The sequence below is a fragment of the Cervus elaphus genome, chromosome 33, assembly GCF_910594005.1.
Source record: "Cervus elaphus chromosome 33, mCerEla1.1, whole genome shotgun sequence".
NCBI classification, from domain to species: Eukaryota; Metazoa; Chordata; class Mammalia; order Artiodactyla; family Cervidae; genus Cervus; species Cervus elaphus.
In genome coordinates this window covers 73,494,309-73,515,590 of record NC_057847.1, presented here as the reverse complement: position 1 = coordinate 73,515,590, position 21,282 = coordinate 73,494,309, and the positions used below count along the sequence as shown (strand labels likewise).

The 21,282-nt window shown below is 53.5% G+C and overlaps 1 protein-coding gene across 4 annotated transcripts in view; it reads left to right on the top strand.

Annotated features, from left to right (window-relative positions):
• The window catches only part of TFCP2L1 (transcription factor CP2 like 1), a 68,603-nt gene extending 47,698 nt beyond the window's left edge, over positions 1–20,905 (top strand). For 2 of the 4 annotated variants that reach the window (XM_043894774.1, XM_043894771.1), the window contains 8 exons: positions 518–609; positions 2,706–2,754; positions 2,840–2,933; positions 4,973–5,063; positions 5,920–6,023; positions 8,198–8,364; positions 12,728–12,779; positions 13,822–20,905. In XM_043894774.1, coding sequence (XP_043750709.1) covers positions 518–609; positions 2,706–2,754; positions 2,840–2,933; positions 4,973–5,063; positions 5,920–6,023; positions 8,198–8,364; positions 12,728–12,779; positions 13,822–13,868 — 696 coding nt within the window. In that variant the 3' untranslated portion in view covers positions 13,869–20,905. The remainder of the gene's footprint in view (positions 1–517; positions 610–2,705; positions 2,755–2,839; positions 2,934–4,972; positions 5,064–5,919; positions 6,024–8,197; positions 8,365–12,727; positions 12,780–13,821) is intronic. The other 2 variants (XM_043894773.1, XM_043894775.1) reach the window with 1 other exon arrangement.
• The last annotated feature ends 377 nt before the right edge of the window (positions 20,906–21,282 follow it).

The following is a 21,282-nucleotide window of genomic DNA, read 5'->3' as shown; positions in this document are numbered from 1 at the left end:
TCAATTGTTACAAATACCCATGGAGTTGTGCTGGGGACAGGCTGCTGCAAGCCAGTGTGAAGGTGCCTGGCCCTGTCCTCTGAGGCCCATCGGGACATGCTATTAGTGATGCTGAGCTTTGTCGGTGATTTTCTGTTGGAAGTGGCCCAGTGCTGCCTGTTTCTTGCATTTACACCCATTTGTCTGCGTGGGGAAGACCTGCCTGTGGGCACCTGGCCTGTGCTGCACCGATGAGGTTTCCCTCTTTGCTTTGGCTGCTTGGAAGCTCTGGCAGACGTGTGTCATGCTTTGCTTGCCCTGGGGATGACCTCCTGATGATGAGGTCTCTTCATGGCCCTCTCTGGTTCCTTTGGTGTGGTCTGAGCAGCCCGCCCATCCCTGGATACCAGGTCAGCGTGGGTCGGGTGTGGAAGATTGTGACTTCAAGCCGGGTGGGCAGGCTGGGGAAGCTGGGCTCATCTCATCGGCAGGACTGGGTCTTTGGGGACCACTGTCACCCTGTGCTGTCTTCCCACAGTGCTCCCCGTGGCCCGACGTGGTTTACCAGGTGAATAGCGCCTCATCCCCAAGCTACAACGGCTCACCAAACAGCTTTGGCCTCGGCGAAGGGTACGTGCACCCTCTCTCCTTGTGGTCCCTGGAGTGACCACAGGCGCGGACTCATTCCCCAGCTTCCTCTCTGGGTCTTCACTGCTCCTGTAGCCCGGCATCAGCGGGGTCTCAGGGCGGTTGACTGGTGTTCATGACCATGTTTAGCATTATGCATACAGGTTTTTGTGCTTGATTACACTTCTAGAAAGGCCGACGGGTGGAGTAATTAAGCACCCAGCACCCACTCCCTCCCCAAGTTAAGGTGGGCCAGCCTGCCAGCTCCTGGGCCACTTCCTAGACAGCTGGGGACTCAGGAGGTGGACATCTCGACCCCGCAGTGGCTAGAGGGGCTTCTTAGGTCTTGCATGGTCACCGGGCAGAGGGGCTCAGCTCAGGACCTTCCCCGCCCCCCTGGGTGTCCGGACCCGCAGCACAGAAGCGACTCCACCACTGGTCACCAGCTCTGCCGAGGCCCAGGCTGTGCTGACCCCAAGGTGGCAGATGTGCAGGGGCCAGCAGGCAGCTGTCCCTCCCATCCTGTGGCGTCACTGTGACGACGCTGCCCTCCCTTTTGGTGGGAGCAGGGAGGATGCCAGGAGGGTTTAACAGGGGCATGTAGAACATATGGGTTGTTCAGAGCCCCTGCTTGGCAGAGAACTTTACCGATGGGCAAGCCAGACAAGAACTTGATTTCCTAGGTAAGGACAGTCCTCACTGAGAAGCGGGCACAAGGAAGGGCTGTTGCATTTTATTCAGGCAGTGAAAAAAAATGAAAGTGTTAGTCGCTCAGTCGTGCCCGACTTTTTGTGACCCTGTGTAGCCCACCAGGCTCCTCTGTCCATGGGATTCTCCAGGCAAGAATACTGGAGTGGGTTGTCATGCCCTTCTTCGGGGGATCTTCCCAACCCAGGAATCGAACCCAGGTCTCCTGCACTGCAGGCAGATTCTTAACTCTGAGCCTCTCTGGGGGCAGATTCCTTCACTTCCTGCAGCCTCAGTTTCCCTGCTTCCAGGGGAGTATGAATTCCACACTCGGTCAGGGGAATATGTGTAGAGTCCTGGTACCCCCAGACCCAGATCACCTGTATCTGCAGTCACTGATGACTGGCCTAGGAATCCTTGCTGCAAAGGTCTTTCCTTTTTTCCTTATTGTGGTACAGTGGGCTTTCTAGGTGGCGCTAGTGGTAAAGAACCTGCCTGCCAGTGCAGGAGACAGAAGAGGTGTGGGTTCGATCCCTGGGTCAGGAAGATTCCCCTGGAGGAGGGCATGGCAACCCACTCCAGTATTCTTGCCTGGAGAATCCCATGGACAGAGGAGCCTGGTGGGCTACAGTCCATGGGGTCACAGAGTCAGACGTGACTGAAACAACTTAGCATACACACATACGTGCACACACACACACATATACACACACGCGCACGCACACACACGTAACACACACACAGAGACACAGACACATGCAGACACACACACACACACGTGCACACACACATACACACATACACGCATACACAAACACACACAATGTAAATTTTATCGTTTGAACAATTTTAAGTGGCCAGGTCAGTGACACCAGGTCCACTCACATTGTAGTATTGCCACTGTCCATCTGGGAGGGTCATCTCTGACTGTCTTTCTCTTGGCTTAAAAGCCCAGGTGTTCAGGTCTCTGCCTTCCTTTGGGGGAAAGCCGTGAGAAAGCTTTTCTCCCGGTGGATGCCAAACTGTGGGTGCTGTTGCTGCAGAATGGTTCCCCAGGGCTTCCTCTGCCCTCTCCTGGGTGCGGCTGGCCCTTTGCCATCTTAGCACCAAGTCCCTGTGAGGCTCGAGGCCCTAGGTCAGTCTGCTTCCACTGACTGGGGCTTGGGGTGGGACCATGAAATCTGGCCAAAACAAGCCCGGAGCCTTAGAGCAGGGATGGGGGTGTGTAGCTCATCAGAACCCTGTCCACACCGGAAGCTTTGTTAAGAATTTCCAGGGATGGAGCAGGGCTCCTTCTTGTGTTTTTCTCGAGGCCCCGCTTCGTTTCCAGTGAGCCCCAGAGCCGAGGGATGGGAAGGGCAGGCCAGCAAGGAGCATCCTGGCTGCTCACCACCTCTCCTCTTCCTTTGCAGCAACAGCTCCCCGACCCACCCAGTGGAGGCCCTGCCTGTGGGCAGCGATGTAAGTGAGTGTGGTGGGGCGCTGGCTGCCTGCTCCCGCAGGGGTGAGTGAGCGCCCCCTCAAAGCCTGTCCTCTCTGCCCGCAGCACCTGCTCCCCTCGGCCTCCATGCAGGACGCCCAGCAATGGCTCCACCGCAACAGGTTCTCCCAGTTCTGCCGGCTCTTCGCCAGCTTCTCGGGTGAGCATCTCTGAACGGTGCACAGGACCTACCGGGGTCTCGGAACACTCAGCACGGGCCCTGGGTGCCCAGGGACTGTGGTCTGTCCTGGGGACACAGAGGCGTGTGGTCATTCACATGTGCTGGCCCTGGGCCCAGGGCTCGATGGGCAGGCCTGCCCTTGGGGTGTCTGCCTGCTCAGGGCTTGAAGGGAGGACCATCTGGGAGCCTTTTCAAGCTGCGCCTTGCTGGTAGGGTCGGCTATGTGTCTCCTGGAGGGGCCCCTTAGCCAAGAAGGCCAGGGTGTACTCAGCAAGCCTCCTGGCCTCTTCCTCCCAAATGCTGCTCATCACGCTGTCTCCAGGTAAGCAGTGTGGGAGGTGGTGGTGCAGCCAAGGTGAGAAGGGAAAGCTGGCTCTTCCTTCTTTAAAGGCTTTTCAAGCTCTTGCTGATGAGCCCATCAGACAGCAGCCCTGAGCTGGCGGTGGTGGAGGACAGGGAAACTGAGCCATGAACCTTGCCCTCGGGCAGTCTAGAGTGACAGGGAGTCGGTGTTGGCTGGAACCAGTGGAGCGGCTGTGGTAACAGAAGGGAAACAGCACCCCAACAGTCATCTTTGAGCCCAGTTCTTCTTAGCACATCCTTTGTGCTGGGGGTGGACGGGATGAGGGCCGTCAGGCAGGGACTCCAGCCTTGGGCAGCTCTGAGTTGGCGCAGAGGTGTAAACTGCCCGTCTCAACGCACTGTGACCCTTCTGTGATGGGCAGGCTTGGAGGAGGGACTTGGGAGACTGGGAGGGAGGCGGGCCGAGGGCCCCTCCACCTTAAGCAAGGTGTAGTGTAGACCTCGTGGAGGAGGTGTCTTTGAGGAAATCCTGGAAAGCGTGCGAGTCAAGTGGGTGTGTGTGTGGGGGGGGGCGGTGACGAGCTTTCCAAGCAGAGGGCAAGTGTAAGGTTGGGGCCTGTCTGGTGTGGTCACAGAGCCGAGGGCCCAGGTGATGGAGCTGAGTTGGTCAGACAGGAGGTGAGTGAGGTCAGAGAGGTGCCCAGGGACCTTGGTGCAACAGTGTGAGGGGGTGGCTTTTGTTTCCTATGAAAGGGGAGCCAGTGTGACTGCAGAAGTGTGCCCCAGACTGTACCTTAACTGTGGCAGGGAAACGGGGTAGATGCTGTAACTCTGGACCACGTGGCTGTTGGCCAGGTTTTAGCAGAAGGCTGATGCCATCCTTGTAACTTGGAGAGTCCACGTGAGCTCAAGGCTCTTGGGGGCTGTTCGGTCTTTGAGGAAAGGACCATGTCCACCGATTATGATCACCCCAAACTGGGAGCACCCGTGATGCCCATCAGCAGAGAGAGGGTACAGGCATTGTATTCATGTCATGAGTACTATCTAAACATGGGCATGAATGATTCATACTGCCTGCAATACAGATGAGCCCTTAACGGAACTTGGAGGGAGAGTCAGACTGAGAAAAGTGCAGTTTCCAGTTCTGTTCACATAAGTGCCATGTGAACGGAAAACCAAGTGAAGCCCCTCTGTGTGTGAGAAATCAGGACAGCAGTTTCCCAGAGGTGGGGAGAGGGGTAGAAGCTGGCACGAGGGGCGTGTGAGCTAGTGGGAATGTCCTGCCTCTCAATCCGGGTGCCAGGTGCATGGGTGTCTGGGTGCCCAGGCTCCCCGGCAGCCTCCAGAGAGCCACGAGTTTCTGCCTACACGCAGGTACACACATGATCAGTGCCACGTGCTAAGATACATCATGGACAGTGATGCTAATAAAAGGCCCAGAGGGAGGGTCAGGCCCAGGTAGAGAGGATGACTAACCAGCAGATGCCTGTCAGTTCTGCTGAGTTTGTGAACCCCGTTGTCGAGTTCTCACACCTCTTGGGCTATGATCTGATGTTGTTTAGCTCTTGCCGTTTCTCTCTGTGGGACACCCATGCCTCCTGAGACGGAGGCTGGCTCTTCCCTGCCCCGGGTTGGCAGGTGCCTGGGGAGGCAGCCAGGTAACAGCCTCAGGCCTCAGTCACCATGTAACAGGCTGGCCCCATTTACCTGCCCAGGCGCTGACCTGCTCAAGATGTCCCGAGACGACTTGGTCCAGATCTGTGGCCCTGCAGACGGGATCCGGCTCTTCAATGCCATCAAAGGCAGGTAGGTGTTAGTTCCCACTGGAGGCAGGGTATGGGTGGTGGCCTGCATCTCTCAGCCCCTTGGACACCTGGTGGGCTAGCGAGTGGGATCTGGGCTCCTCTGGGGGTGAGTGCAGGAGGAGGTGCCAGGAGCGGGGTGGGGGCCAGAGCCCGTGTTGGAGAGGGTGAGATGCCCTGGCTTGCAACCTCCCTCCAGAGAGAGGTGGTCTCTGAGTCTCCACCTGTTGGCTGTGGGTTCTGAGATGCCTGCCCCATCCTCCCAGTGCAGGGGGCAGGGGGCAGGTGTGGATGGAGTGGTCTAAATAGCCACACATGGACAGTACCGCTCTGAGAGTGAGAGGGTATGTCTGGGTTTGAATCCCACGTCTGCCTCTTAGGAACTTGGCAACTGGGCCAAGCTTTTAACCCCCGTGAACCTCAATTTCCTCATCTGTACAGTGAGGGACAGTGGTCCTGGCTCCCCCATAGATGTGTGAGGATGCAGTGAGCTCAGAGTAAGCTGAAGAATGCATTTGCTCTGATTATCACCCTGAAGAAACCTCGTATCTTCAGATTGGTTCTGAAGTGGGCAGAGCCCACTCTGGGAAAGTTGCAGGTCCTGGGTGGGGGTTGGGGGGTTCGCCCATCCCCTGGTCTCCATCCAGCAAGTCTGCTTGAAGCTGTCAGGGTTCACCTGGATGGGATTCTCTCCCTGACAGCTCCTTCCTCAGAGGAGGAAGGCACGCTGTAGCCCCATAACCTTCTTTCTTGCCCCTAAGTCCCTTCTACTGTTCTTTCCACCCTGTGTTCTGGAACATTCTGGAACGACAGAGCTCAGTCCCCCGTGCCTGCCCCATGACTTCCTTTCCTCCTGCCAGGAACGTGAGGCCGAAGATGACCATTTACGTCTGCCAGGAGCTGGAGCAGAGCCGCGTGCCCCTGCAGCAGAAGCGGGACGGCAGTGGGGACCCCAACCTGTGTGGTGAGTGGTGGGGGGCCCCTCCCCCGGGCTGGTGAGAGGGCAGCAGAGCCACAGGGAGAGTCCTCTGGCTGAGAGCGTCTCCCCTGATCCGCCTCGCATGCAGGAGGGGTTCTGCTGTGCTTCCTCCTGGGATTGAAATGTGTAAGGTGGCGATCATCCCTGAGAAGGTCTTGTCGCATTTACTACTGTCCCATCTGGGGAAACAGGCCTGGAGAGGAGACGTGGCCCCCGATGTCACCGAGCTACTCAGGGGAGAACTGGCAGCCGGGCTTTCTGGCTCCCCGGCTGGTGACAGGTGCCGCCTGACAAGTGTATTCCCAGGAGTGTGTCCCCCTGTGTTCCCGCAGCTGGGCGAGGCTTTCCCATTTGGTTTGGCTACTGCCCGAGAGGGTCTTAGAGCACCTCCGGGGCACATGGTTCTTTGGGGCTAGCAGTTTTCAGCACCTTGTTTCTGAGCATCTTTAAGCGCTGAGTCTGACAAGCTGTCCGGCTCCCCCTGTGTGGTCTGGACTCTGCGTGGTCTGCAGTGAGAGCCCCCTGCCCCCCACCCCTCTCTGCCACATGCCCCTCCAGATCAGCAAAGGACCCAATACCCCAAAAGACAGGGACCACTCAGGGTTTGCTGTGGGGGAAACTGAGGCACAGAGGCTGCCCTGAGAGGCCAGTGTCTAGTGGCAGAGGCAGGATCCAAATATCCAGCCCCTAGCAGCTGGCGTCCAGGCCTAGGGACATGTGTGCCGGTGTCCAGCCCTCCGCCTGCAGTCAGTCTGGGAAGGACAGTGCCTGAGTCTCAACGGTTTCTTGTGCACGTGGAAAAAGCAGGCAGGCGCCCCAGCCCACACCCCAGGGCTCAGAGGTCTGGAGGGGGCCAAGGTCTGGCTTCCCGGGGGTGGCAGCTTCGGGATTTGAGCTTAGGCTGACCCACTCGAGGGCCTCTTGTTGCCTCACTCGAGAAACAAGATGAGAGGAGTTCTGAGTAGTGGATGGCTGACTGTGCACTGTTCAGAGCAGTGCTGGTCACCTGCACATTCCTCCAGGGGCGGGAAAGGCCAGAGATGAAAGATTACAGCCACAGGGCTAAACTGGAATCCCTCTGGTTCTTTGATGCCCGCAGTCCGATTTATTTGAGGAGTAAAATAAGAAAAAGTGGAACTAGCTCTGAAAAGTTGGGGTGTGGGAGGAAAGTGCAATGAGAATTCTGTTATAAAAAGGAATCTTGGAGCAGAGATCTGGGATTCTTACCTGGTTAGTTCAGGAAGAAACATTACCCAATGAACACGTTCTGTGAGCGGTGACTGAGCATGGGTCAGCATGCGAACTCCTGGGAAGGCGAGCCTGTGTGTGGCCGGAGCCCTGCGGCTTCTGCAGCTTCCTTCAAAGGGAGGCACTGTGTGTGTGCATGTGCGTGTCCGTGACCTTTTAGGACACGGAGCTGCCAATCACATTTGTGGAGCCGAGGGTTTCTTCCTTTAGTTGAGGTTTGGTCGCCTGTTGTTTGATCCAGTTGTTTTTTAGTTTTTGAGGGACTTGAGGTCCCTGAGCGTTGAGGTCTGCCCCTCTTCCCCCATCACCCATGGAGTTTGCTCCTCCCTAGCTGGTTTGCGTGTTGCTACCAGCCCCATGGTCACTGTTATCCCAGCTGTCTGGTGACATTCCTGGCGCCACCCCCTCACCCTTTTGGGTCACGGTGCTCCATCCGGGTATTGTTAGTGCTGTGGAGGGCGGGGGCCAACCCCTCTCTCTTCTGCTGTTCAGGTAGCAGTTATCCAATGGAAGGGAAGGAACGCAGACACGGGATTTCCTCCACCTGCCCATGGTAGGGTACCCAGCAGGCCACACCTCAGAATCTCTGGAAGTCTCTAAATAATGCAGGTTTCAGCCAGCTGTTCCTCTTCCAGCCTCTACCCCCAAACGAGACAGGAATCCTGGGGTGCAGGGTGGATCCAGGTATTCTCCATTTTACACGAATTCCCCAGGAGAGGCTGAAACAGGGATAAAGAGTACAGTTTGGCACCTTTTCACCTGGCGCAGGGCCGCACAGGGGCCTTGTGGCTGCCAGAGACGCCCCCAGGACAGCCAGATCTGAGAGTCCATCTGGGCTAGTTCTTGGTTCGAGGGGGTGAGAGGGGGAGTTGGCAGGTGGGCTCCTTTGAAAGCAGACGCTTGTTCTATAGAAGGACCTGTCCTCCGCCCTCCAGTGTACCACGCCATCTTCCTGGAGGAGCTGACCACCTTGGAGCTGATCGAGAAGATCGCCAACCTCTACAGCATCTCGCCGCAGCACATCCACCGGGTGTACCGCCAGGGCCCCACGGGCATCCACGTGCTGGTCAGCAACGAGGTGAGCGCGGGGCCCTGCCCTGCGGAGCCGACCCGGGGCTCTGGGCAGGGGCAAGACCACGCCCAGCAGGGCCTGGGGGTGACTTCAGCCTGAAGATGGGGGTCACCCGCCTGCCACCTGCTCTCAGCGGTAGGGTCTGTTGGGAGAGCTTGGAGAGAGGGGTCTGAGGCCAGGACCAGGCTTGGCATAGCTGTCTCCCCTCCACCGCAGAGACTGCACCCCTGCCTCAGGACGCTGCCAGTCAGGGTGCTCATCAGGGTGGGCGGCAGGCGCTAAGGCAGGTGAGATGGGCTGGGTTGATAAGATGACGTGGCTCTTAGGTAACGGAAGTGTCCTGTGCTGAGTGGTGAAGGTACCACAGCCTTCCGGGGTCTGTCCCTGGCCACACAAGCCTCTGCAGGGCCCAGGCAGCCCCTGAGAGAGGACACAGTGCCCCAGAGTGATCAGATTCTACTGCTGGCTCCAGCAGGGCAGGGTCATCAAATGGGTTTGCTGATACCGCTCAGCATTCCTGCATGTTGTGGAACAGAAGCGTCTGAGTTTGTCCTATGCTGGACCCTCTCTCTTAATGATAATGTTGATGAGGAGTGTTAGCATTTCGGCAGTGCTCACGATGTGTGTGCAGCCTTCTAAGGGACTCGTTTAGTCCTGCCAGCCTCCCTGTGAGGCGGCTGCTGTCCTGAGCCCATTTCACAGATAGGAAGCAGGCACGTAATTGGCCCCGGGGTGGGCAGCTCATAAGAGCTCAGGCCGTGATAGAAACACAGGTGGCCCGGAGCAGCAGAGTTCGAGCTTTGAGACGGCAGGCTCTCTGACCACTCCTGAAATGAGGCCTCTGCGCAGAGCTGTGCTGATGGGAGCAGGGGCAGAACCCCAGCCCAGCCTGCAGCAGACCCTCCACCCACTCATGGGAAACCTGCTGAGGGTGATGGAGGAAGCAGTCCAGGAACAGTGGTTGGGAAGGCCCAGAGAAGGTGTGCTTTGGAATCGAGCTGAAGTCTCCGCCTAGACTGGCTCCTCATAGCCAGGTGACTTTGGGCAAATCTATGCAGTGTCTTTGAGCCTCAGTTTCCATGTCTCCAAAATGGGGATAATTCTACCCAAAGAGCAGGTTGTATGTAGTAAGGATAAAATGAAGAAACAGTGGCAGGTACCAGAAGATGCTAAATTAGCTAATTAGGTAGGCATTTGTTTTTTGGGGGAAAAAAGTGTTGCAGAGAGAGCTTTAAATCTGAGAACATATAACGTGTAAGGCTTTTAATGATCTGCGTGTTTCATGAACTGTCATCATCAGTAGCATTACTAATGTTGTCATCATGACTGCCCAGCTCCCTACACAGGAGTCCTGAGCCCCCTGTTTCATGGGAGTTTCATCCTGGGAGTGGACACGGTGATATTTTCCTTCCTTTTTCATTAGAAAGTAATTCACAATTTGTGTAAGGAATCAGGCAGCATAAACCAGAAGAAGGCAAGCATGAAAGGCCCTTTTCTTCCCCTCTCTCTTTTCCTTGAAGAGTTTAGATTAGATGTGATGTGATCCTGGAGGATAATTTTGTGTCTCTCTCGCTTGCCAGAGTGTGTGTAGGTGTGGGTTTTTAAAACACGCACCCAGGATCCATTCGAACAAGGGACTTGATCTGTAACTTGTTATTTTTGTCATCAGCTCAGAATTGCTTTCACATCATCACATTCAAATCTAGGGTGGCTGTTCTTCAGCCCCCATCTCATAGATAAAGCACATGAAGCCCAGAGCTACTGGCCTGAGCGCGTACTTCAGAAGGGCCAGGAAGGTTAGAGCGCCCTGAGCATCAGGCAGTGGTCTGATCTCACAGCACATTTCTGTCGTGAAGACAAAAGCCAAGAATTCGTGGAACCCTTGCAATTTCACCAGTCCCTCAAGGGGGTTCCTTCCCCAGCCTGCCCCATGCCTCCCCAGAGCAGGCAGTTAAGCCAGTGAAGCAGAGAACAGAACTCAACACCACCTCCACTAAGTAGGTGACTCTAATTCCTCCAAAGTCCCCTTGCCTCTTAACCTCGAATCAATTGGAAACCTTTGGTTCTTAATTGCCCGGAGCACTGGAGGCAGCCCGGCCAGTTGCACAGCCGGCCCCCGGGGTGCAAGGGCACTTCATTAAACAAGGCGGTTACTGATTAAGCCCGTGTGGGCCCTGCGTCAGGTCTGGCAGGCTCCAGTGGTGGGGCTGCCAAGAGTCCCCGAAGGAGCGGCCGGCAGCACAGCGTCAATGTACTTCACGCGTCATTAGGCCGGGGGAGGGGCAGGGGTCGACAGGTGGGTGGGTGTGCAGGATTTGGGGCCGTCAGCCAGAGCGGGCAGTAAAATGTAGGTTGCACTTTTTAATTGGTAAAGGGGTTTTGCCGTCCTGTGGGCCAGTGTGTGTGTTGTGTGTTTAGGTAGGTGTGTGTATTTTCCACATTCCTTAAATGTGTATTGTGAAATATAGCGTACATATTTAGACTATAGGAAGCTCATTTGTAGAGTTTAAAGAATAAAATACTCAATACCTGCACTCAGGTTAGTGCAGTGTTGTTAGAAGCCCCTTTGTGAACTAACTCCACATTCCCCTCCACATACTGGTCTGAATTTTCATATAAGTGGAATAGGAGTGTATTCTTCAGGACTTATGGTTTGTGGTTCATGCACTTTGAGGGGTATTGCTGGGGGTCACCGGCCCTGCTGAGTGCCCGGGTGTGATGAGGTCACAGCTTGTTGCTGCTGCTTCTACTGCTGAGGGACAGGAGGCTGCTTCTAGCTTTCTCTCATACACACAGTGCTGTTCTCAGCATCCTTAGATGGGCTTTGCGTGTGTGTGCCCAGAAAGTTGGCTGGGGCATCCACCTGTAGGAGAGATATGTGTGATCCTCTGTGCTGGCTCCTGTGGACAGTCCTAGAAAGCAACTGTCTGGATGGAGGCCCCACCAGAGAGGATGCCAGCTCCTGTTGCTCTGCATCCTGGTTATATATTTATTTTTATCAGAACAGCTTTATTTTACAGACTGGGCCTTGGATGAGTTTTCTAGTCCAAGGTCACTGGGCTATTAATTAAAGTTCCAGAGAGAGGGGGCTGGTGAATCATTCAGTTCCTGCCACAGGGAACTGAACACATGATGTTGTGTTAGTTTCAGGTATATAGCACAGTGATTTCAGTTATACATCTGTGTGTGTGTGTGTGTGTGTGTGTGTGTACACGTGTGCGCTCAGTCGTGTCCGACTCTTTGCAACCCCATGGACTGTAGCCCACCAGTCTCCTTTGTCCATGGAATTTTCCAGGCAAGAATACTAGAGTGGGTTGCATTTCCATCTCCAGAGGATCTCCTCAACTCAGGGATCAAATTCGCATCTCTTGTGTGTCCTGCATTGGTGGGCAAGTTCTGTACCAGCTGAGCCCCCATACATTAATAGATACTCTTTTTCAGATTGTTTCCATTGTAGGTTATTATGAGACATTGAATGTGGTTCCCGGTATAAAGCACTTCAGTTTTTTATCTGGTGCTGTTTTATACACATCTGCTTCTGTAATGGAGAAGGCAATGGCACCCCACTCCAGTACTCTTGCCTGGAGAATCCCATGGACGGAGGAGCCTGGTGAGCTGCCGTCCATGGGGTCGCTGAGTTGGACACGACTGAGCAACTTCACTTTCACTTTTCACTTTCCTGCATTGGAGAAGGAAATGGCAACCCTCTCCAGTGTTCTTGCCTGGAGAATCCCAGGGACGGGGAAGCCTGATGGGCTGCTGTCTATGGGGTCGCACAGAGTCGGCCACGACTGAAGCGACTTAGCAGCAGCAGCTCCTGTAGTGTGTCCTGCAGAGGGATGGGAAGACCCCATCACTCAGAAAATTCAAAAGCGAAAGAAAATCAGTAACAATTGAGTCTCGTATGAAATGTTGACATTTTAATTCCCTTCAGGCTTCTTCTGTCCTTTGCATTCAGTTTTTTGTTACTCGAAACTGTAATTGCGGGACTTCCCCTGGTGGTCCAGTGGCTAAGACTCTGCACTCCCAGTGCAGGGGGCCTGGGTTCAATCCCTGATCAGGGAACTAGATCCCACCTGCCACAGCCAAGAGTTTGCATGCTGCAACTAAAAAAGATCCTGCATGCCGCCACTAAGACTCCACGCAGCCAAATAAATTTAAAAAAAGCAAACAACTGTAATTGCTCTGTCCATTGACTCTGCATCATATTTCCTCCATGAAAGTAACACACAACTGTCTTCCTCTGTGTGTGTGTCAATGCGGCACCTGTCGTTTCTGATGGTTGTGAGTGGCTGGGCTCCGCGTCACTGAGGCTTTTCATTCTCAGAACTCGTTGTTGAAGCGACATGGTCTCTCTTTTGCCTTTCAGATGGTGCAGAATTTCCAAGATGAATCCTGTTTCATCCTCAGTACCTTAAAAGGTAAAACCCGCTCCTCTCCGCCCTCTCTTATTTAATTAAAGGATGTTGGCTTCACCCCCTGGGTTAACTGGGTGAGGGGAGAGCAGGCTGGTGAGTGGGGCCGGCATGGGGAGCCCTTGAGTGAGTGTCACCTGGAAACATGCTCCGGGGAAAAGAAACACACAGTTCCTGGGAAACTCAACCTTAGAAATGTGTGAACTGGAGAGGTGGGCCCCAAGGTCACTTTGAAAGGGAAATCTTGGACATTCACTGTGTGCTCCACGAACCCAGTGCAGAGAAGTGAGACACGTTTGAGTTGCTCTGAAGTATGAGTCTGGGACTTGCCTGAGGATCCAGGGGCTAAGACTCTGCGCTTCCAACGAAGGGGCCTGGGTTCAATCCCTGGTCAGGGTCAGGGAACGAAGAGCCCACATGCTGCATGGCCAAAAAAAAAAACCAGCGTGGGTCTCCAGGAGGAGCAGGCATGGAACACAGTTGCACTTGAGCCTCCAGGCCGCATGGATTGGGAACCTGGGGCTGTGTATGAAGGCAGAGGGGACATGAAGGGCCCACCAAGGAAAGGGTCTGAGAAGGAACTCCTTTACCAGGAGAAAGGGGAGACCAGCTATAACCCCCTCCTCGCAACCCCCATAGGGCTGGGGCAGGTGTTGTGCGGAGTTATACAGGAATGAAAGCCCTTCACTGGGCCATAGACCCTGGACCGTGACAAGGACAGTCTCCTCCCCTTGCTCTCTGGATCCAGCCACCAAGGGCCTTCAGAGACCCAGGCGGCCGTCAAACCCAGGGCCTCCTTACCCACAGGCCCTTTGGTCCCTGGGTGTCGGGCTGTGGTGGCAAGCCCGCTATCAAAAAGAAGCTCAGCAAGGCAGCTGAGCAGGTGTGCGTTGGGATCGCTGCTGTTATCTTTGTCTGTGCAGTCTTACTTTGGTGGCCTCTGCCAGCGTCCACGGCAGAGCGTCTGCTGGTACCCCAATCCCACCGCTCCCAGAGACCGCCACGCCTGCCTTTCTTCCCTCAAAACCTCAGTGTTTGTCTCTTGCAGCTGAGAGCAACGACGGCTACCATGTCATCCTGAAATGCGGCCTCTGAGCAGATGCAGAGTGGGCAGCTGCCTCCCACCCCCAGCCCCACGGACCCCCTTGGATGTAGATATCACACCCCTGGAAGCTGTGGCGCGGAGGGACCTGGCCCGGCCCGTGAAAGCCACAGACCTGCGGACGCTGCGGGTCTGGAGGGCAGAAAGCCAGCAGCTCCTCTCTCCCCCGCCTTAGCCCCCAGCTTTGGGACAGTTCCCCCGTTCTTTTTCCCAGTCCTTCCATCTGAAAAGGCCAACGGGGGCCACCTGCTCTGAAACCTCTTGCTCCCCTGGCTGGAGGCTGGTTCACCAGGTACCCGGGTGCCGCTGTGCGGGTTCCTTCCGCCCGTTCTCCTGCCTCCAGAGAAGGCTCTGCCTCTCTCGCAGGCCTTCACCCTCTTCTCTGCTGACTGGCTGGGTCCCTGGGCGGCTGACTACCTGGGGTGGTTCGAGACGGTCCTGTCTCCGTGTGGGTTTCCCGTCTTGGTGATCCTGGTGAGCGTCTGTCCTTCCTGTTCCTGGATGGCTTGATGGGTGTTGGGTTGACTCTGCCTTCTGGTTCTTTTCACATTGACCTTGATTCTAAGTGTCTGCTGCCGCTCACAGCCCAGAGGGGGCCTTGCGTTTCTCCATTGCTGGGGTAGACACTCCGGAGCCACCCACAGCTGGTTCTAAGGCCCTTGGGGAGGAGAGGATGGGGCTGAGAAGACTATTTTTAGGCACATTCTCATGAATATAAAAAGGAAGAGAACTAAATGCTTCCTCTTGGGCTTTTTTTGGGTGTAAGTTTATTTCCTAAGCAGTTGTGGGTGGAGGAGGACTAGAAAGTGAACATCTTGTTGCAGGATCACATGACCTTGACTATCCTGATGCCAAGTCCTCTTGGGTGGACTCACCAAATCCCATTTAGAGAGGACCACTAACCTTCCCAAGCTCCCTAGGGACGTTGTGTTTTCTGGGAGGGCTCCCCTTTGAAGGTCTCTCTTTTTCCACTTGTAGAGGCTGTGTTTGGGCACTTCTCCTGCGTTAGAGTGGCTGGATCACCTTTCTTAGATAATCGGTAGACTCAGGAACTAGCATCTGTCTCTGTTCCTCGGGACCCTGTGATCTGTGTTACTAACGTAGGTTCATCTAACAGACATGGTGAGCACTGTGACCCGTGGAGCAGGATCTGACAGCCTTCAAAGTGGAGCTTTTGGGGACTAGAATGTTTTGGGGGAATATAGAGATGATCCTAACTGGGTACCCTTGTTCTACAGACAGAGAACCTGAAGCCTAGAGGGGCAAAGCCTGATATCCCGTAGTGATCAGGCGATAACGTAGATTTGTCATCTAAACCAGGGCATCTCTGAGAGCGAAAGGCGCTCTGGTAGTAATACTGCTTGGACCACAGGTGTGATGTAAGGACAGGCTTCTCATTCCCTTTCCATTTTGGGGCTGCATGTAGCAGCCTTCTTGAGATATAATTCACACACTATACAGTTTACCTATTTATAGTGTACAGTTCTGCGATTTTTTTTTAGTCAATTCACAGGATCACCACAATCAATTTTAGAACATTTTCATCACCCAAGACATCTCATGTATATGGAATCATACAATATGTGGTCTTTCGTGGTCTTTTTTTTTCACCTAGCATAGTGTTTTCTAGGGTCATCCATATTGAACATGTATCAGTACTTTGGTCTTTTTATAGCTTAATAATATTTCATTCCATGGGTGGACTGCATTTGTTTATCCATCCATCACTTGATGGATATTTGAGTTGTTTCTGTCTTGGGGCTATTGTGAACAATGCTGCTATGAAATATTTGTACACGGTTTGGTGTGTTTTCTTTCAGGAATATACATATGACTGGAATTGCTGGTTCATTTACTAACTCCATGTTTAACTTTTTGAGGAACTGCCAGACTGTTTTCCAAAGCAGCTGCATCATTTTACATTCCCATCAGCAGTGTCTGAGGGTTCCGGTTTTCCCCCATCCTCAGCAACACTTGCTAGTATCTGTCATTTTGATGATAGCATCCCAATGTGTGTGAAGTGGTGTCTCATTGGAGTTTCAATTTGCATCTCCCTGATGGCTAATGATGTTGAGTATTTTTTCATGTGCTTACTGACCATTTGTATGTCTTCTTTGGAGAAAGGTATATTCATATCCTTTGCCTGTTTGCAATTGGCTTATTTGTCTTTTTATTATTGAGTTGTAGGAGTTCTTTGTATAGTTTAGATGCAGGCCCTTTATCAGATATATGAGGTGTCAAACTGTTCTCTGCTTCTGGGGGTTGTCTTCACTTTTATGATGTCCTTTGAGGGACAAAGGTTTTTAATGTTGATGATCTCTAAGACACCATTTTTCTCTTGTTGCTTGTACTTCTGATGTCATATCTAAGAAACTATTGCCTAATCCAGGGTCAAGAAGATTTATGTTTTCTTCCAATAATTTTTATAGTTTTAGCTCTCCTGTAGTCTTTGATTAATTTTGAGTTAATTTGTATTTATGATGTGAAGGATGGGTCCAACTTCATTCTCTTGCATGTAGATATTCAGCTGTCCCAGCACCAGTTTTGAAAACACTATGGGTGTCCCCATAGAATTGTCTTCATACCCTTGATCGTGGCCCCTAATTCTTGCTGGGTCTTTTTCTCTGTGACATGGGACTGTCATTAGGATGCTCAGCCCATGTTTGGCTCCACCAGTTTTACAACTGGCTTTCTCTCCTTTTCTTTCTGTCTCCCCCTTTCCCTGTTTCAACAATACTGGGTGACATCACTCTCTGATGATCTACAGCCTTTCTGGGTGCATGGCTCCACACATCAGTCCTAGGGAAAGGTCAGGATCAATCATTTTCTGTTTTGAGGAGACCAAGTCACACAGAAGTAGAAAAACTTGCCCAAGGTCCCCCAGAACCAGAACTAGATTATTGGTCTTGTGACTTTTGGCATTTTGAGATGTCTACAGTTCACTAGACCCAAGAGATGCCACTAGCCAGGCCAAGTGATGACAGGCTAAAATCTTAATTCTAAAAATGTGGTAGGCTAATATTTTATTTTTATTTCTTCATTCAAAATAAGAGTCCAACAAGATCTTAAGTTTGCTGTAGGTAGAGTCTTTCATCTGGAATGCACACTGCATCAGCTCTGCTTGCCTTCTCCTAATGGTTATAGTTCAGTCTTGTAGCTTACACAGAAGTAGAAAATAATAAATACCAAAGAAGAATACACAGTCATTTGGTACCAAAATGTTTTAGCTGCCCAATTCAGCAGTTTGTTCCTTCCACAGGGGTCAGAGGAGCTACCCGCAGGTTTTTGGATTTTGTGTCTATTTTGTGAAGGGTGTCCCCTTCACCCCCATGTATTCTGAGCTGTGGCTGCTCCTTGGGAGCAACAAATTTTAAAAGGGATCCCCCAAGGGACAGAAGATGTACCGTGCACCAGAGCCACTGTCTTGAACCAGAAACCCGAAGTGGAGTGCTTTTTTTCTCAGTCCATCACGTTTCTTTGCTGGGCAGTTGTCTGAAAAGTTGTGATAAACCTTCTCCTGGTTACCGAGTCGCCCCTTTATAATAAAGACATGGGCTTTGGAATGGGGGAAGGGATGGTAGGCCTTTGGAAACAGCAGGAGGGGCAGGGAGTTGGAAGTCTCAGTGTAAGGTACTAAGCAAAGGTCAGATGCTGTCCTGGTGACCTCCTTCCCTGGCCACCTTGGGCTTCTTGGGAAGAGCCATGGACCTAGAGGGCCTTTCCCGGGAGCAGAGCACAGCTGCCTGAGCAGTGCGTCACAAGTCTCCAAGTCCAGACCGGCCTCGGGCTGGCCTGCATGAGTTAAGGTCTGAAAATCATTAACGAGTTAATGAGAAAAATGGAAGAGCTTCTTTTGCTGTTGTCAGTGGAGCAGGGGGAGGCAGCCCCCAGGAGCTCAGGGAAGATGGAAAAGCAAGTGACCAGGAGCCAGGAGTCCAGGCCCTCACTTGGCGTGCTTTTTCTACCTCTCTGGGTCTCACCTCCTCTCTGGGAGGCTTCCGGGGCTGTGACTGACTCAGGCGTGGGTGTGTCTGAGGGGGGCATTCCTTTTTTTCCGTCCATCAGAGTTGCACTGTGGGTGGGTGGCGTGTACATGCATGCTTCCTAGTGGTACGCAGCGCCTCAATACTTCTGCTTGGATTGGTACACGCTTTGCGAGGTTGCATGCACTTATCCATGTCTTTAGGAATCCAGCCTAGCTTGCAACCAGGGTGACTTGATTCCATCCATGCTCTTAAGAGTGGCCACCAGCTGTTCCCTGCAGGCTGAGGCTGGATTCCTTGTTGGCTGGCTGCATGTCTACATTACAGACATGGCATGTGTGCATGCCTGTGTGTGCATGTTCATGGGTGCACATGAATCCCCTTCTCTGCCCTTGTATCTGCCCTGAGCGTCCTCAGCTCACCTAGACAGAGTGGTGACTGCTACTTCCTTTAGGCCTTACGTGATGCTCCTGGTTCGGACTCTGTTGATAAAACTGATTAGGGCACTGTTGCCCTAATTGTAGGGAAAGGCCCATCCTCAGTCCTGCTCTAGGGGGCAGAGCCATGCTGGGAGCTGACATCTAACCGGGACCCCAAACGCCAGGCCCTCGGACTTGGTCTTACTTGCAGCCACCTCACGTTCCCTGTGTCCCCATGGGTTGCGTATTCTGTGTGTGACGTCGTCAGTCAGGCCAGGCAGTCGGAAGTATTTGTACATCCTCTCTGATCACCTCCCGGCCCCCTTCCCGCCACTCCGTGGGGCAGAGCAGTGCAGTACAAGACAAGCCACCCCCACCTCCTTCCCCGGGGCCGGCCTGAGAACTCCATGCAGCCTCTGCCCAGTTCCCCAGAGCACCTTGCAAAGGCTGGGCTTTCCTCTTGCTCCTGCGGGGACTGACTCAGCCCTGAGGCTGTGGTCCTCACCCAGCCCTGTAGGGGCTTTCTAGTGGCAGCAGCCCCAAGAAGTATCTCTAAGAGGTGGCTTTGATGTTCTGCCCAGGGTAACTGGCAGGGTGAGGCAGGGAGGGGCCAGCCGTGCTTAGTCGTGGGCTGAGACACCCAGCTGTTTGGGCAGCCAGGCCAGCCTGTCCCAGGAGGGAGTGTGTGAGCCTGTCCCTGCCTTCATCCTGTGGAGTCCCAGACGGGGATGGGGTGGGGGGTGGGGGCCTGCAGGGGGCTAGCAGGGACCAGGAAGCCTTTTATCATGAAAAGTTTTCAATCCTTCTTGAAAGACAGACCAATATAATTAGCCCTGGTACCCATCACTCCACCTCCTCAACGATCACCCTACACCTGCTCATCAGGGACAGGCCAACTGCGGGCCAAATGCAGCTTCTTGCTGCGTTTTGTAGTCTGTTTGATGACAGGGAACACTGAACTCAATGAAGTGAAATGTCATCCTGTCCTCCCCTCCGCCATTCCACTCCTGTTTGTATTACCAAAACCTGTACTGTTATTATAGTTTGAATTTCATCATCTGAAACATTATGGAAACTCATTTTCTCTTATTTGCCTCCTTGAAGCCCTTAAAGCCAAAAATAGGTCTCATCCGGCCTTCACAGAAAAGCGTTGCCCACTGCTGAGCTAGACCTCTGTTACCCTGTATGCCCCCTGAATGATGTTGAATAATATCCTTGAAAATACGGGCTTTTAAAAACAATAAAAAGTACTTTGTTTGGAGCTTTGAGGCAGGAGCATCATTCACATGAGCAGTCTTTGACACCAGCCCCCGGCCCGCCTGCTGGTCATGTGCCCCTGCCCCAGACAGTCTTTGCCCCAGCTGCTCAAGAACCGCAGTCCTTTGCCCCTTCCCTCCTGCTGTCCACTTCTTGGACACTTGCTGGGCCTTTGGTCACTGGGCAGGGTGCAGGAGGGTTGTGTCCGAGTGCCGGATGTGGGGAGAATACAGTACCGGCTCCGGGCCCTGGTGGGTGGTGGTCTCTTGACTTAGGTCATTGGGACTTTACCGCCCCAGGAGTTGCGGCCTGACCTCCACCTCTCCTGGCACCTTGAGGACCTCTCAGCTGCTCTGGGGCCCCCCAAAGCCCCTTCCGCATGTCTGCAGCTCCTCCTCTGACAAGGGGACCGGCTTGTGACAGCTTCAGCTTGGTGATGGGGAGGGTTTCCCTGCCCTCTGCAAGGGCTCCCTGGGCCCAGTGCTCACTTCTGCCCCGGGGAGAAGCTGGCCCACAGGCAGCCTCATGCTGGGGCGGTCCCGCCTCCCTGTGGCTTGGCTGGCCATTCTGGGCTCCTGGTTCCCTTGCTTCCAGTGAAGATGGCCAGACACTGCAGCCAGCCCTCTGTTAGCACTAACCACTGATGATGCTGCCTGGCCTCGCCTGAGTCTGACTTTGGGCTCCATGCTTTGCCGTTGTCCCATTTGAGCCTCCTCACAGCTCTGAGGCCCCGAAGGCTGATTTCTAGCTGAGGAAATCAAGACTGAGAAATCAGATAGGGGCCCGGGTCCTCCGACTATTGATGGGCTGAGCCAGGGACCGGATCCTGCACCTAGACCTCGCACTCTTGCCCCGGATGCACGGGCGAGTCCTTTCATCCCTAGGGCTCACTTTCCTGATGACATCATCCCTGGGCTCTGTGCCCTGCGATGGGTGGGTGGGGGGGGGGGGCAGGGCAGGGAGGGGTGTCAGGAGGGGGACAGAAGAGGTCATTGTTTTGTGCCTTCCACCATCCCTCCCATTGCTGGGCAACACCTTGGTTACTGTGCTTAACCAATGCTCCTGTATAGAAAGTGATTTCTTTTTTAGAAATGTCACTTCGTTACTTTTCTCCAGTTGGGGTGACTCTTCTCTTAAGGTGGCGGGCATCTCAGATGGGGCGGTGTGGCCCTCTGATGGGTCAGGTGGGCATGACATTGGGAGGGGTTGTAGGGGGACATGGGCATCAAAGCAAAAGTTGTCACACTGCCACTTTTTTGTACCTGAAATAAAGCATATTTGCACTTGTTACTGGACCATTGTGCAGACGAGAGATCTATGTGTAGGTTCCGCGCTTGGGTCAGAATGCAAATAAAATTCATTTGTAAGAAACCTGCGTGGCTCAGACCTCTGGCCTTTTGATATTTTTCAGTTGTGGTAAAATATATGTAACAGGAAATTTACCATCTTCAGCATTAAACAACAGCACCCCCTCCGCCAGCCCCTGGCACCCACCCTTCTATTTTACATCTCTATGAATGTGATTCCTCTGGGGGCCTCGTAGGGTCTTTGTCCTCTTGTAAGTGGCTGACTTTACAGAGCATAATGTCCTCAGGGGCTTTCCAGGTGGCCCAGTGATAAAGAATCTGCCAATACAAATAATGCAAGAGACTTGGGTTCCATCCCTGGGTTGAGATTCCCCTGGAGTAGGAAATGGCAACCCACTCCAGTATTCTTGCCTGGAAAATTCCATGGGCAGAGGAGCCTGG